The sequence below is a fragment of the Berkeleyomyces rouxiae genome (genome assembly GCF_048999995.1).
Source record: "Berkeleyomyces rouxiae strain 22BRR77 chromosome Unknown BrBRR77_ptg000002l, whole genome shotgun sequence".
NCBI lineage: Eukaryota > Fungi > Ascomycota > Sordariomycetes > Microascales > Ceratocystidaceae > Berkeleyomyces > Berkeleyomyces rouxiae.
This window is the reverse complement of record NW_027396492.1, coordinates 1246990-1262346: the sequence shown is the minus strand read 5'-3', so window position 1 is coordinate 1262346 and position 15357 is coordinate 1246990. Positions and strand designations below refer to the sequence as shown.

At 52.1% G+C, this 15357-nt stretch overlaps 4 protein-coding genes across 4 annotated transcripts; 2 read left to right on the top strand and 2 right to left on the bottom strand.

The window, feature by feature from the left end:
• Positions 1–6440: 6440 nt before the first annotated feature.
• Positions 6441–7878, top strand: BROUX77_001904 (uncharacterized protein; the record flags this gene model as incomplete). The annotated part of the gene is made up of 4 exons (XM_073746385.1): positions 6441–6448; positions 7288–7411; positions 7516–7745; positions 7815–7878. The coding sequence occupies 4 exons, from the start codon at positions 6441–6443 to the stop codon at positions 7876–7878; spliced, it is 426 nt and encodes a 141-aa protein (XP_073606986.1).
• An 84-nt stretch (positions 7879–7962) lies between these two features.
• On the top strand, positions 7963–8605 carry BROUX77_001903 (uncharacterized protein; the record flags this gene model as incomplete). The annotated part of the gene is made up of 2 exons (XM_073746384.1): positions 7963–8102; positions 8182–8605. 2 exons carry the CDS (start codon positions 7963–7965, stop codon positions 8603–8605), a joined length of 564 nt encoding a protein of 187 aa, XP_073606985.1.
• Positions 8606–9461: 856 nt separating this feature from the next.
• On the bottom strand, positions 9462–10379 carry BROUX77_001902 (uncharacterized protein; the record flags this gene model as incomplete). The annotated part of the gene is made up of 3 exons (XM_073746383.1): positions 9462–9705; positions 9972–10056; positions 10166–10379. 3 exons carry the CDS (start codon positions 10377–10379, stop codon positions 9462–9464), a joined length of 543 nt encoding a protein of 180 aa, XP_073606984.1.
• A 762-nt stretch (positions 10380–11141) lies between these two features.
• On the bottom strand, positions 11142–12287 carry BROUX77_001901 (uncharacterized protein; the record flags this gene model as incomplete). The annotated part of the gene is made up of 1 exon (XM_073746382.1): positions 11142–12287. One exon carries the CDS (start codon positions 12285–12287, stop codon positions 11142–11144), a length of 1146 nt encoding a protein of 381 aa, XP_073606983.1.
• Between the last annotated feature and the right edge of the window lie 3070 nt (positions 12288–15357).

Sequence of the window (15357 nt, the reverse complement as noted above, 5' to 3'; positions counted from 1 at the left end):
TGTATAGTGGGTGCAACATTGAGAGGAGAGAAGATGTCTTCTCATTTCGTGTGTGTCTGGCTAGGATTCCCGGGGCATGAGCCCGGTTGTCTGCCTAGGCACCTTTTGAAGAGAAAGGCCAGAGGGAGGGAGGGAGGGAGGAAGAAAACGGAGAGAAGGAAACGTACGTGTGTATGTGTGCATGTGTGTGTGAGTTGTGTGTTGTGTTGTCTTCGGTGTTCGGCTGTGGCATTGGCCAAAGCAACATCAGGTAAGGGGGGGGGGGTCAGTAGGCACTCCCATATTGCCCATGTCCTTGTCCATGTCGAAGCCCACACACACACATGCAAAAGCCCTGGAGCCCTGGAGCTGTATCCAGACGCAATATCTCTAGCTACAGCAATCTGGCTTTGCATGTACGAATGCGTACACACACAAGTGTCTACATCTGTGTGTACATATATACACACATGCATATGTATGGTTGACTAACTATTGTAACTATACCTATGTACTTTTCGCCCAGTCCGCGGCCCTTCTTTCCCGCTTGCCTGTCCACGGCCCATTCAGCGTGCAAGCCGGGACCCAGCAGCTTGGGAAAGGAAATAACGAGGTCGTAGCGTGGGTGGACCTTAGGCCAGATCAGCCACCTTTGCGTCCTTGCAGCTTGGAAGGGGGGGGGAGGAGGAGTCGGGCTCTGGGGCTCTGGGACTGTGAGCAGTCATGTATAGATAGCTTGCACAAACATGCAAATAGACACGCTGAGAGCCGTGAACGAACAAGTGCGCATAGACTGTGGATATCTGCTACTTTATGCGCAATAAAGTAGCAGTTCTAGCCAGACGTCACGTCACCCCCCTAAGATTTGAACACGGCCGGCTGACGTGCCTTTGGTATATGTATGTATGAATGAATGCTACTCTGGGGCAACATAATTCGCAAATTCTGCCAATACAGCCCACATATTGGCTGCAGAGAGCCGAAGTGGGCTTGGGTTATATAGTTGTAGTATTTCCGAATAGTAGAATCGGAGCCGACTTTAGAGAACGTGCAGGCTTGAAGAGGCCATTTCTCAACAACATGCAACTGAACAAAAGCATAAGTACATCACTACGTCAAAAAAGAAAGAAAAAAAAGAAAACAAATGGTCTAAATCGAGCTACAACATACTGGGGTTTTCTTGATGGTCAACTACCTTGAGAAGAATACCAGGGGCGGCCAGTCTGTATCGGCACTAGCTACTATTCACGTCCCTATAAACACAGTGAGTGATCTTCTTAGCCAAGTCCTCGACCAGATCTTCGTTTCGTCCAGCTGCTCATGGCGGGATGATCTTGTTGTCAAAGAAGACTAAGATTCTCGCCGTTATGCAAGGCACTACTACTGCCAGAGACTGCAGAAGCCTGGCGTCTAGTTATCTACACGCCACCCGCACACAAGCCATAGCTCAGCAGGGCATATCACAGAAGAGGATAACATAGCATAGCAGGCCAGTCCCAGCGGCTACTTGTATCTATGTATGTATGTACCTGTCCTCGTAGTCCTTGCTTGGGCATCATCTCAAGGCGACCCGGCAGACTGGTACCGAAACCACCCACACTCAAATGAGATAGATGAGCGTCTCAGACTCTCCTGACCGCTCTTTTATCGCCGGGAAGCCAAGACGGCAGGGCCTGGGTGTGGGCATGGGATTGCATGGCATGGGATATATGTACATGCATACATATGTGTATACATACAGAGTTGTAGTCCAGGTGGCATGTTAGACCTTGGCGGCTCATTGTTTTTTTTTCTCTTTTACGACTTGGGATGAATGAGCATGAAGATACGATACTAGCATACACAGATAGACACATAGCGTCTGATACAAGTTGACAGCCGCCGGCCATACTGGATGCTGAGAGGCGGCTACTGTGACCAAACATGGGCGAGATGAGCACAAGCCTCAGCGGTATATGTCGAGTCAGTCGGTACAGCACAGTACATACATAAGTATGTATGTACATTCATATGTGTTATACCATGTACAAATATACATGTACTTGCACTTGACTCGGATTGACGTGTTCAGCTGCGTCTGAGCGTGCAACTAGCTGGCTATATGTGCAAATGCGTAGCTACCTATATGCCAACATGCTTTTCAGAGCAACTCCTGAACATCTACGGAACAGGTTAGGGCCTAAGGATGCGGTCTAAGAGCAAGGAGCAGTCCGATATTACAATGCTTATGCCCACACAAGTATGGGTGTGCACCTGTAACTACACAGATAACTACAGGTGGTACATGTGTCGTATTTTGAGGTTTCTGGTTGGCTACTTGGATGTGGTTTCAAGGCCATCCTTTTGGCCAGGGCTGTGGGGCACGTGATGTAGATACCACCCATAAGCTAGGGTTCCGTGGGTGCTAACATAGAATGGCAGCTAGTTATAGTTAGCCAACTATGCGTGTAACTGTAGTTAACGACGTGTAGATATACATACAGCTACTGCTTTTAGGTGACAATGCTTTGTAAAGTCCCAGTAGTCTGGGCCGTCGATTGAGTTTGCCTCCCCCACGAAAGCGAAGTGTGTGTGCCTTTGTACCTGTACCTTTACATATACAAATAGCATCGGTACCACTACAAAGATCTATCTGGCCCGCCCCTGAATTTTGTTTGGAGGTGGTGCTGTTTGATAGTGACAAAGTAGTAACAGGGCGATAAGGAAGAAGAAGAAGAAGAAAAAAAAAAAGAAGAAATTCTGCGATTACTGGATGTATGTTGCTGGAGGTAAACTTGACACAAATGTGTAATGTAATTTACATGTGCACATATACACACGTTTGCATCGGTTCAAGGGCTGGCTAGGACCGGTCCCTGATGGGATTAGGGAGAAGGTTATACGACGCAGTATTCCAGGGAAGAAAAAAAGAAAAAAAAAAAAAGACAGGCAACTAGGGAAAGATTCCCATGTTCTGTTCTTTTCCTCCTGGCGTGGAATGAAAGAAATTCAAAAAAAAGCCAGTAGTTTACGGGGTCGTAGTGCGTGTTTTTTCCGGCCGGCTGGGTTGGATTCAAGGCAGGGCAGGGCAGGGCTGGAACTAGGCTACGATTACATGGAAGGTCTTGTAGATGATTAAGACGGAGGGCGTAGGTCTCCCGAGCCCGCCGTAGTCCCTGTATGTATGTGTGTACACAAAGGAAAAGCGTTTCGCCGTACGGAAATGTGGGGTGAAGGCAGAGGTAGAGATAGAGGGCAGACGAGGTCGTGTTGTGCTGCGGGTTCTTCTTTATAGATCTCGACACAACTTCAACCTCATGACCATCCATTCTCCTCTGGCTTGTTTTATACGTGGGCGAGTGGGTTCAACGACATGCAAGCAGTGGTGTTCTGAGACAAGGCCATCCCTGCAGGCGTTTGTCTTGGGCGGACCCTTGACTTGGGTCTGAGTAAGACGCGAGCGTCGAGCGTCGAGGAGCGTCCAGCACAGCACAGCAGATGCAGGTATGCTTGTATTCTTGGGCCAGGAGAACTGTCTTTGTTCTGGAGCCAATGGCTGAAGGGTACACGTTCCGGCGGTTGTGATTGTGTTGTGTTGGTTGGTGTCTCAAAGGGCTCCCTCTCTTCCTCCCAGACATGCGCCCTGTCATTGTCGGCCGTCTCAAGGTGGGGGGTGGGGTGTCTCGGCCATGGCCGTGGCTGTAGGTCTCAGACGCAGATGGGGAGATGGGGAGATGGGGAGAGAGCTAGTCCACCAACTCCATGGGTACACGCAGTTGATCGTGTATAGTTGCCAAGTGGTGAACTACGTAGCCAGTCAGTTAACCAGCTATACACAGATGACAGTTAAAATCACAATCACAGTTGCAGTAGGGCCTGCCCCGCCTCCGCCTGCCCTGCACTCCGCCGACGCAGCCGCAGCCGCCGCCGTTCCGCGGGGTCTGGGCGCCAGAAGGCAGAAACGCAAATACGGACGTAGATAGACACGGACACAAACGCCAGATCGAGATGGATGGATGACATGACACGACAGCAGAGGAAAGCAGAAAAGAGAAGAGAGGAGACGAGAAGAGATGAGACGAGACGAGAAGACAAGTACTTGTTGTCATCCTTTTGTACTGGACTGGTACTTGTTGCATTGCGGGCCAGAGGTATTCCTCTTCTATCCTGGCTATCCTGCTTCTTGCTTGGCTTGACTTGTCCGAGATGTATTTATTGTTGTATAGTTATCTCTTCTAGCTAATCCTTGCCCATCTCTGCTACTCTGCTACTTCTGCTGCTGCGTTGCCCACTTTGTGTAGTTATTTCCTTTTTTTTTTCTTTTCTTTTTGCTTATTTGCTGACACTCATCCCTGATTTCTGTTCTCTTTTCTCCCTCTTTTTCTTCTTTTTTTTTTCTAACAAGACAAACGCTCACTGTCTTTTATATCACGATAGTATCATGAACCGTCCTTGATTTAGCCTCACATCAACGTCACTTTTTTTTTTCTTGCCCCCCCCCCCCCCCCCCTTTCTGGCACTTCTTTATAGCCGCCTGCTAGCCTCCTCCCACTCCAAGTCGAAGTGCCGCCGGTAGAAGCCAAGGCCAACTTGCCGCTGGGCTCTTCCTTGTCGTTTTGGTGTTTCTGTCTCTGTCTTTGTCCGTGTTTTCTGTGGTGCCGTGCCGCCTAGACGCTGTAGCCGTTTGTGCATCATCACGCATCTCGTTGCCAAGAGACAACACCAGCTCAAGTTCCATAAAAAGTCAGATCAGGCTGTGGGAGCTCCATACTTTGTTTGTGCGGCCAGTTCTTGTGCAGCCATCGCCAACTACCGGCTGGCCATTCGCTTATATATACATAATACGAGCCCTCGTCAAAAACTCTGGCCCCGTCAGTGGACGCACGTTGCTTTCTTGTCTTTTTTGTTTCAACAGTGAGCTGGCACAAAAAAAAACCTTTTCTTTTTTTGTAAACAAAAAAAAGCCCAGTAATCTTTCACGTGGTCTGGCAGCAACTCTATACAAAGCACAAATCAACAACAGCCATTATTTTCTTTTGTTTCCCACCAACATCACCGGCAGGCTCAGTCCGACTTTCCTGGAATTCCATTGTTTTTTTTCCCTCTCTTTTTTAAATTTTTTTCAGCTACGTCTCTTAACCTCGGGCATAATCTCCCGGCTTAGTATTCGTTATTATTGTGCTCAGAGCTGCGTCTCCTACGACGTGGTTGTCCGCCGAGCTTCACCGCCAAACGAGCTTCGAGCAGATGGTCTGTCTTCTTGGGCCGTTGTTGTCTCGCCGCGTCCTGCTTGTAAGTCGTTGTCTCCCCCTTCACGCCGGCACTTGGTCTCATGACTCTTGAAACGTGGGCGTGGGTTGTGGGCGTGGAGGAGAAGCTCCAGCCCAGCCCAGCTCACGCCAGCCCAGCACCACCCACTTATGCTTCTGCTTCCTCTCTGGCCCGCGATGACTGCATCATGCGGCCCTGCACCGGCTTATAGATCAGACCAGACTAGGCCAGGCCTTTTGTCTTGAGCTTGGCTGCCACTGCCTGCATCCATCCTACAGAGAACTTGTACAAGAACTCCTCCATCTCCATCTTCACCATCGCATCGTCCCATCTTGACGCACCCCCTTTGCCCGTTGCACTCTTGTATCTGTCCTCGCTCTTCTTGAGCCCCCCACCCCCTCCCCCTTAAAATATAACTCCCCCTTGACGCTGTAAAGACCAGAGATCTCTGGTTGTTCAGCCAGTCGGCCCGGCAGCTAGCACAACGCGAGTAGCCACCCCACTGGCACCGGGCCTGAAACGGCCCGTGGTATCCCAGATCGCACCGTGCTTGTGCCTCTACGACGAGTGCTCGGTATATAAGAGCAGGCATGCACACGTCGGTCTCGGTGTCTGCTCAGCTCAGCTCGTCTTCCCTGAGCCCTCTCGTCCTTGTCTGCGCTTGCACTTGGGCCATCTGTTTTGTCCGTGCCCAGCTTTGACTTTCTTGACTTTGACTTGAACCTCCACTGCGGCGCGTCTTTTCCAGCTCTTTTGCCTTTGCCGTTGGCCTTGGACGCTTTGTTGTTCAGTCCCTGTATTCTCAGCCGTACAACATCACGCACACACGCCCTCGATCACCCACCCATCTACTCATTGCTACACCCTCACACCCTCTCTCCCGCTCTCGTCTATCCTCTCGTACTCTCCCACTCGCTCTGTCTCTCTCACAAGCTTCGGCCCTTGACAGCCCAGGCCAGGCCTGCTCCTCGCTCCTCTCTCCTCTCTCTCACTCAAACCCTGGTCCGCCTGATCCCCGGCACGTTTCCCATCCTCCCAAGCACAAGTTAGTTCAGGCACAGGTACAAGTACAGGGACAGGTACAGGTACGGGCACAATCAACAACCACCGCCCACCAAGCCAGCGTTGATCTTGCATGCTCAAGTACAAGTACAAGTACAACCACCCCGGGGCCTTGCCTGCCCTACCCTGCCCTACAAGTCCACGGCCTCATGTACAAGTACGTACATTCTTGTTCCTACACTTGCACCTGGCCAATGATCTGGATGGCTGAGCAGTCTTAGTCTTACCTACCACCTTGCTCCTTGTCGACAGATCCAGGCGCTGTTTGCTGGGGGGGGGGGGGGGGGGGAGGGCATTGCGTTGCATCTAAACTTAACCACACTTGATCATTAGACCTCACCTCACACTCGCTCTTTTGTCTTCTTATCCCCTCTCCTCTCTTCCTATTTATATTTCTGCTTGAATCCAACTGCCCTTTCCTCCTCGCTACGTCAATTCTCACCATCACAGATCGCCAGCTTCGATTGACTTTGTTTCGCCCACTCACACCCACCCTCAGACTCACGCTCACTCTCACTCTCATTCTCATTCTCACACTCGCCCACCTAGACCTACACTGGCTCGCCCGCGTTTAGCTCACTGACACTCTCGCCTGTCGTCTAGTCCTGGTCCCAAGTAACAGTCTGTCTCGTTTCGTCGCAGAGCTTTGCCTAACAATTGCTCCCTCGCCTTGGTTTTTGCCTCGGGACAATTGCTACTGTAGCGAAAGCTGGGTTTGGCTCCGTCTGGCTTGTCGCAAATCCCAAATCTGCGCCCTCGCATTGCATTGTATACGCCGCCTGCGCTGATTTAGGGTCTCGCCACTCTGCCGCCCTTGTCTATACCGAATCCCAATCCCATTGTATCTCTCACCCAGTCGACATCTCCCAACATTCACTAACTAGCTCGTGATTGGGTGCTTTGCCCAAACCAACTGACATCCTTCATGTAAGTAAAGCACACTTCCAGCTTCTCTCTGCTCCTTGTGGCGACCCTGCTGCTAACACACTATTCCAGGGCTGTCAATTCATTTTGCTACGACACTTCTGACGAGAAGGAGCCCGGTGATTCGTGGACTTTTGTCGAGAACAAGCGCAGATATGCCAGAACCGACAACGACTATCTGTGTCCAGTTGATGGGGTATGCTTCAAACCACAATCCCCCCCCCCCCTTGCGATTGCAAAGGCTTCCAACATCGCCCCCCTCCCCCCAGCCTGAAGTCTAACCTCGCCTCATTTCCACAGGCCGAGAAGGACCGCATGGATATTTTCCATGCCGTTTTCAACAAAATCCGCCACGATCACCTCCACTCAGTGCCCATCAATCACGCCCCCGGCCGCCCGTCGCGCGTTGTAGCGAGCCAGGATCAGTCGCTCATGCCCGGCAGCACGCGCAAGCCCGTCCAATGTCCCAGGGGCCCCAACATTTTGGACATTGGAACTGGCACAGGCATTTGGGCCCTCATGATGGCAAGGTGCGTCGGACGTCACATGTCTTGCTTGCGACGGCAAATGGACAGTGGACCTTGGCTAATATGAGACAGGCAATATCCCGAGGGCATCGTTCTCGGCCTCGATCGGTTTTGGTATCTCCAGCCGCAAGTGTAAGCCTTCTTCTACGTCTGCGTGTCTTCTGCCCCCACGTTACGCACATCCAAGGACGAGACAGCCTGTTAACGCTTTTTTAGAATCATGCCTAATAGCCACTTCTGGCCCATGAATGTCGAGCGAGACTCATGGGCGTCTATAGAAAACAACTGGGACATGGCCCACGCCCGTATGCTGATGGGCAACATATACGACTGGGACGGTCTCTATGCTAAAATCATTACGTACGTCTCCATCCTCTCTCTGGGTAATGTATTGGAGCTGATAGAACTCATTCATCCCCCCCCCCCCCCCCCCCCACAGACATCTCCGGCCAGGAACTGGCTACTTTGAGCAGGTTGATTTCGACTTTACCTTCCACTCCGAAGACAACTCCATCACACCAGACACGGGCTTCCACCTATGGAACACCAGCTACAAGGCCGCCATGAACAAGCTCGGCTTCAGCGTAGACGTCAACGGCGAAGCGATTCAGATGCGGCTCCGCAGCGCCGGCTTTGTCGACGTCACCATGGAGGTTATCAAAGTGCCCGTCAACCCGTGGCAAAGCGGCAGCGAGGACCTGGGCCGCTTCATGAACCTCGCCTTTACCCACAGCCTACAGGGTATGTGCTTGCGCCCGTTAACACGCGCTGGCGGCATGACGCCCGATCAGGTAAACGAGCTGGTGCAGAAACTAGGGACGGAAATGTGCCACATGCACTGGAAACCCTACGTAAACTTGTGAGTCCTTACGCCCCCGATAACCCCTGCTCGGCCCGGCCTGGCCCGGCCCCGATGGCCCGACTAACAACTCCTCACGGCAGATATATTTGGACGGCGAGGAGGCCTGATGTCCCAAGAGCTTAAGGCCCTAAAATCATGTGCTGCATTCTGGACAGGCCCCCTTTTCTTATATAAAAAGAAACAACCGCATCTAGCTTCACCCCTTTTTTTCCTTGGACTCTTTCGTCCCTGTTTTCTTTTTTCTTTCTTCTTCCATTTCTTTCTTCTCTCGATATTCTGCTATTTCAACACATTGGCGTTTTCCCCCTTCCATAGATACACTGTCACGGTCTCAACTGACAGCTTCCCTTTTACATTTCCCCCTTTTCCCTCACGCAACTTTGCATAAACATTAAGCAGGTTTCTTTTTTACACTGCTCTCTTATAGAGGCTTTTTGTTTTCTGGTGTTTTCTTTTTTCTCTTTTTTCTCTTTTTTTTCCTCTGCTTTTGTTGTACTCTGATACAGTTGCTCACTTGTACTATCAATTCTTTGAATAAAAAAAATCAAGTGCCAGAGAACAATAAGAAAATGTATAATACAGTATAGGGAATACGAGCTACCCTATTGCTTTTTTGCTAGGACATGTGACTCCGAGCTCCGACGGTCAAGCCGCAACATACACTACTCTCTCCGAGACAACGGGAGTTAATGAAGAGGAAGAAGGAATGAACAAATGAGAAAAAAAACGAGCGAAAAAAACAAGTGAAAAAAAATACAATAAACAGAGCCCATGACAAGAGACAGCTACTCTAGCTAACCGTTCTCCCTTTCACGCAGCAGCAACAGAAGCAGCAATGTCTTTTTATATTTCCCTCTTTAGTGGTGGGTAGAGGGGATCTCGCCGCGGTAGCCAATCAGCTTGAAGCGGCCAATGATCTCGCCGACGGTGAAGAAGCCAAGAAGCTCGGCGCTCAGGACACCAGCGGCAGCCAGCTGGGCCTTGGTCACGCCACCGGTGCGGAGAGCAGTCAGGGTCTGCTGGGCCGAGGCAACCAGCTTGGCGGGCTGCTTGAGAGCGTTGAAGGCCTGGGTGTAGTAGGTCTGGAAGGTGGCCATGTTACTGTTGAGGGGGGAGGCGAAGAGAGAGAGAGAGAGGTTAGCATCTGGGAGGAGAGAACGAGGACAGAGATGTTGCTAGTTGTATGACGGGCGGATTGGAATTTCATGGTTGTGATGGAACATGGACGGGAGGACAGGAAGCCATTGGGCCGGCAAAAAGACGCGGAGCAGAAAGAAACGACTGGCACAAGAAGGATTGGGAAAAGATGCAGGCGTCATGCTATGTTTGGGATGGCAGTGTTGTGGGTTGCGAGAGGCACGACTTACGGGACCTCCATGTTGCGGCCCTTGGCGACGAGCTTGCCGAGCTCCAGGCCAACCTTGGAGTAGTAGGTGATCTTGGGGATAGCCTCTGCAACGGCAACAAAGAAGAGTCAGCGAGCTGTGCAGTTCATATAAGATTCGAGACGTAGACTTGATGCCCGCAAGCAACAAAGAAAGGGAGGGAGGGGGGTACATACTCTCAACCAGCGAAACAACCTGGCCGGTGCGGCCGCCAGCCTTGCCGAGCGCCTTGACGGTGCCCGAGACCATCGGGCCGGCGGCGTTGACGGCCTTGGACAGACCGGCCAGAGCTTTGTCAGCGGCACCGCTCGTGGGCGTGGAAGAAGTGGACTGGAGTCTACGGCCCAGAGGCATGCGCAGGGCGCGGACGGCGGGACGGATGGCGGACATTGTCTCTGTGTGGGTGGCTCGGGGCACGGGGGGGGGGGGGGGGGGGGGGAGGAGGATACGGTAGGGGGTAGGTGCGTGTGTGATTCCGGATTAAAGACGTGTAGGAGGCGTGGTTCAGGGCGGCGGACGCGGCGTGGCGGGGAAAGGAGTGTCGTGGTGTTTTAATGGTGTGGGCTCCAGGTGATGGTCAAGTCGTCCGTCGGTCCGTTTGGTCGTGGTGGATTTTTTTTTCCTGGGTGGTTCAAGGGTTCAAGAGTCCAGGGTTAGACTCCGGTCTTGGCTCTTAGGGTTTGCTCTTGTTTCGATCAAGATGGGCTAGAGCTGTTGTAGCAGGGCTTTTGCTTGAGGGGCAAGTGATTGATTTAATCGTGTGGTATCCAAGACTTGAGGGCTGTATACAATTAAAAAACTTGTAGACACGTTATTGCGGCCTTGCATCATGTCCTACGCGTCTCGTTGACCGTCCATCCATTTTTTCTCAGCATTGTGCTAAAGCGCAACCGGGAGGTGGAGCCCAAGCGCCTTCGGGAAATCTTGGGGTCAAGGAGAAAATTTGGCGGACCTTTCCGAGGGCATCACAAGCTTGCCATTCTTGGTGCAACGGTGGAGGCTCTTGTCTGCTATTGGCCAGAAAACACACATTGGCAGAATTGCATATATCGCACGCATTGGAAAGGACTGAGGACGGCTTCATTAACTAGGTACATTATAAGAAAAAATAAACGACGTGAACTAATCATAACACCCAGAAAATACCCTTTTCTACGCATCTACCCCGTAATCGCTTTGGATTTGTACCTTGATGGCGCCAGTCTTTGGGTCTGCCGCCGTCTTAAACGCCTCAATGGCATCTTCCAACTTGTAGCGGTGCGTGACGAGCCTATCGAGGTTAATCACACCGCTCTCAACCAGCCGGATGGCGCGGGGCCACGTGTTGCAGTAGCGGTACTGCAGCTGGATATCGACCTCGCGCGTGCTGGCTCTCATGAAGGGAATATTGATCTCGTTCTTGCCCACGCCAATGATGAAAACCTTGCCACCAAACTTGGCTGCGTAAATGGCCGATGCAATCGATGGCTCGGCGCCCGTGCACTCCATGACCACAGCGGGCTCGATGCCGCCAAATGTCTTGACAATGCTCTTGCCGCCCTCTTCGGCCGACTGGCGCGTCACCAGGTGCGTAGTGACCGAGGGCACCAGCTCTTTTGCAAACTTGAGCCGCCCCTCGTCAATGTCCGTGATGACAATGGGGCAGGCGCCCGCGGCCTTGACGCAGAGCAGCGTGATCAGGCCAATGGGGCCGGCGCCGCACACGAGCACGGGGTCGCCGAGCGTGATGCCCGCGCGTTGGATGCCGGCCAGTGCGACGCTGAGCGGCTCGAGCAGCGAGCCCTCCTCGTACGACATGTGGTCGATCTTGTGGCACCACATGGCCGGGTGGTTGACGTAGCGGCGCAGCAGGCCGGGCACGGGCGGCGTCGACAGGAAGAGCACCTTGTCGCAGCCGTTGTAGCGGCCCGTCAGGCAGGGCTCGCACTCGCCGCAGATGATGTTGGGCTCGACGGCCACACGGTCGCCGACCTTGAGCGTTGTCACCGACGGGTGCACGGCAATCACCTGCCCGGCGCTCTCGTGGCCGAGAATGTGCTCGTCGGTCACAATCATCGGGCCGATGCAGCCGTGGTGCCAGAAGTGCACATCAGACCCGCAGATACCGGTGCTCTTGATCGCCACCGTGACTTCGCCTGGCTTGAGCTCGCTGCCGTTCTTGACACTCTCGAGCGTCGGCTCGCAGGGATTGATCTTGAGATCGTGGGCTACATTTGTCCAGACCCCAATGTTGGCCTTGGACGGGGAGGAAAGCGTGGCTGCCGGGTCGCTGAGTGGGTATGTTGCGCTGGGACTCATGGTGAAGACCTAGCTGTAGTGATGGACGTAGAGGGGAAGGGTGTGTAGGTAAGCCCAAAGCCAAAAGGAGACAGTGATGGCCGAAGACGGGATGACAGACAGACTGTGTTGGTGGGGTTAATTGGAGAATAGGAATGAAGAACAATACAAGGAAGGGAGAGAACAAAGAAGAACAAGCAAAAGGATAAGCCAGGACGCAGACGAGAAATGAGTGTCAACAAGAAGAAAAGAACAACTGCCTACAATGTGGAAGAAAATCAAGAATAGACATGCAGCCTGGCGGCTGTAGCTTATAAGTAATCCAAATATCCCGCTTCCAAGAGGTCTGAAAGCCTGTGTTCCCGCCGCCTTAGTTTCCTCCATGTAGACACTAACTAACGTGCCATTGTCGTCGCTAGCAGCCTAGAGCACCGTTCCCCTTGGCACCATGCCCTTGTTTCTCTCCCTCTCTTTTGCTTGCTCCCCCAAATGAACCGACATTTCGGCGCTTTCCCCCCCCCCCCCCCTCACGTTGAGCCGCACACAACTGATTGGCGTTGCCCACACATGCGTGCACTACTCGTCTTGCGGTAACTGATGTACAAGAATACCTGTACTCACATGCAAGATAGATCCGACACCCTTGACAAGACCAGTGGACCAGCCTGCAGTCGCATGTACTCCGTTTGGGGCAACGTCACGAGATCCCCCCTCGAAGAAGTGCAAGCCAACAGCCGGAATCCTTTTCAAGGAAAGCCCCTTGGGCCTGTCTCCGCTTCTGCTCATTGTCCCGCGTTTCCAGTCTCCTCTGCGCCTGCTGCCAATTGCAATGTGCCCACGCAAGGCAAGCCTTCGGTTACGGCTTTCCTCACAACCGCTCCATCGGATTGGCCCGCGAAATAACCCCAAGACACTAGCTACCAACAGGAGTACCAATGGACTAGACGGGCCCGCCCTCCTCTCCGCCTCTCTCTCTCTCCTCGTCCGCTTTTCGTTTCCTTCCATGGGTCTCGGCAAAAACGGCAAGCCGCGCGAGCTCTTAAACTCTCTACATACATACTTACCCACTCCAGGCACAGGTACACATGTCACTCCACGCTAGCAGAATGCGGGAAGACTACTGCTGAATCTGCCGCGCCAATCAGAAGCCGCCGCCTACAGCTCCCCACCAAACTACTCACCCTTGTCAAAGCGGGAGCCAACGACATGCCATCGGGCGTCGACTTGTGATGCTGATCTGGGGATAACTAACTAACAATAGCTTTACCCGCTTGATTATATAGACAGATATATTAAGAACAGCCTGTAACTAATCATACTTGGTCGTGTCTGTCTTGTCCACCCTTGTCGAGTTACCCGCCAGACAGCCGTCAAACCCGCTCTTCCACTTCTATATCCTGACTTTCATCTCCGCATAGCTACCGGTTGTTTCGGACATGCGCCAATCTCTAGTATCCATGTGCCTCAGTCACCAGACCTTCTCTATGCTGTTCACTTGCACCGCCCGTCTAAGATCCGCGAAGAATAATCGATCGACTTATATTAAAATAAACAAATGCTAATTTACCACAATAGCATATAAAACTAATATGAAGGCAGCAAGCTTTTCTTCCTGCCCCCTCGTCTTCCTTCGTTTCGATGGTCTCATAAGCGCATCTGATAGTAACCAGGGTCCCTACCTTCGGACTTGTGTCGCCTAAGCGTTCCAAAAAGCGATTGTATCCTTTTGAAGGCAGTGGCAGCCGGCACCGCTGTACTTTCAGCTTTGGCTGTTATCTCCAGAAACCGGTCACAAGACCTCATCTTGCCAACATGCGTTGCAACTTATTAGCCTGGCGACGGACAATGATCGATTCGTGAAGGTCTCGGGGGGTAGGGAGGAGGAACTGATAAGCTGCCATATGACAAATCACGATAAATGGTGTCCTAAAGGGAAAATAAGCAGGGCGTGTGTAATATGGAAGGGTTGCCAAGTGGTGGTAATATAAATAATCCAAATAAGACCCAACCTGCAGAAACTGACACGGCCAAGCTCATGTCATGATTCCCGTGTCTTACTTGGCATTGTGCTGATCATCGCCAATGCAAACGCTGCAAGGCAACTCTATTCTCGAAAAAGATTTCTGGGATGCTTTTAATTTGAGGTTTTTTGGGTATGGACAACAAACTGCCCAGGGTTCTTTGACTGAATAGGGGCGTACATGTATACTTGTAGGCAGCCCATGGCGAAGTTGAGCTACCCTTACATCATGCGAATAACGACATTTCCCCTGCAGACTCCATAGGAGCAGCAGACCTCTTCCGGCACCTGGCCGCTGAGGATCAAGTCGCGAAGATCCTGTTGGAGAAGACGCGGGTATCAGTATTCATGTACACACAGAGTACGGAGACCGAAAGGAGCCATATATAGGCGGCAAGAGTGGATGGTCTGCAGAAGACATTAGAGGGATCCACGTACATCAGGGCACACCATTGGACTGGCTGTAGCCAACGCCAGCAAGCCAAGAACAGCAAGATAAAAAGGTAGAGAGGAGAAACCTTTCATTCTGGCGACTAGGTTTCAGTAAAAAATTGAAAAGACAGTCACTGGCTTGGCTATCGGTAGAGAAAGCCTAGCGTGATGGTTATCGCAGCGAGAGAGATGAGCCGGAGATCAGCAGGCTGAATCGGCCAAGCAGTGGAGATCGGACGGAGAGGACCGGCCAGTAACAGCTTGAAGGGGTTGTGGTCGGAAGACAGCTTCTTTCTGTATGGCAGAATACACCGGGACTCTTTTTGACAGCAGAGGCCTGCACCGAACATGCAAAGAAGTCTGAGAAAAAGAAAAACCAAGAGGCTCCTGATACACCACCAAGGAGCACCTGGTACAAAGTGGCCAAGCCAGCCCTCGCGTGGAGGGTGGAGGCGGTGACGCAAAGCCCCCAACGGCTTGTGCTGTGTTGATTGTGCGAGCGGGGTTTCTTTGTAGACAATAGAGTACGTATGTTTGTGCTGAATGCTAAATATCAAGTGGAAAGCGCCTCTGGCATGAGGAGAAGCTGCCACAACAGGGTTTCCAGCAGCAGCAAGTCTGACCAGCTTGAGCCAATGA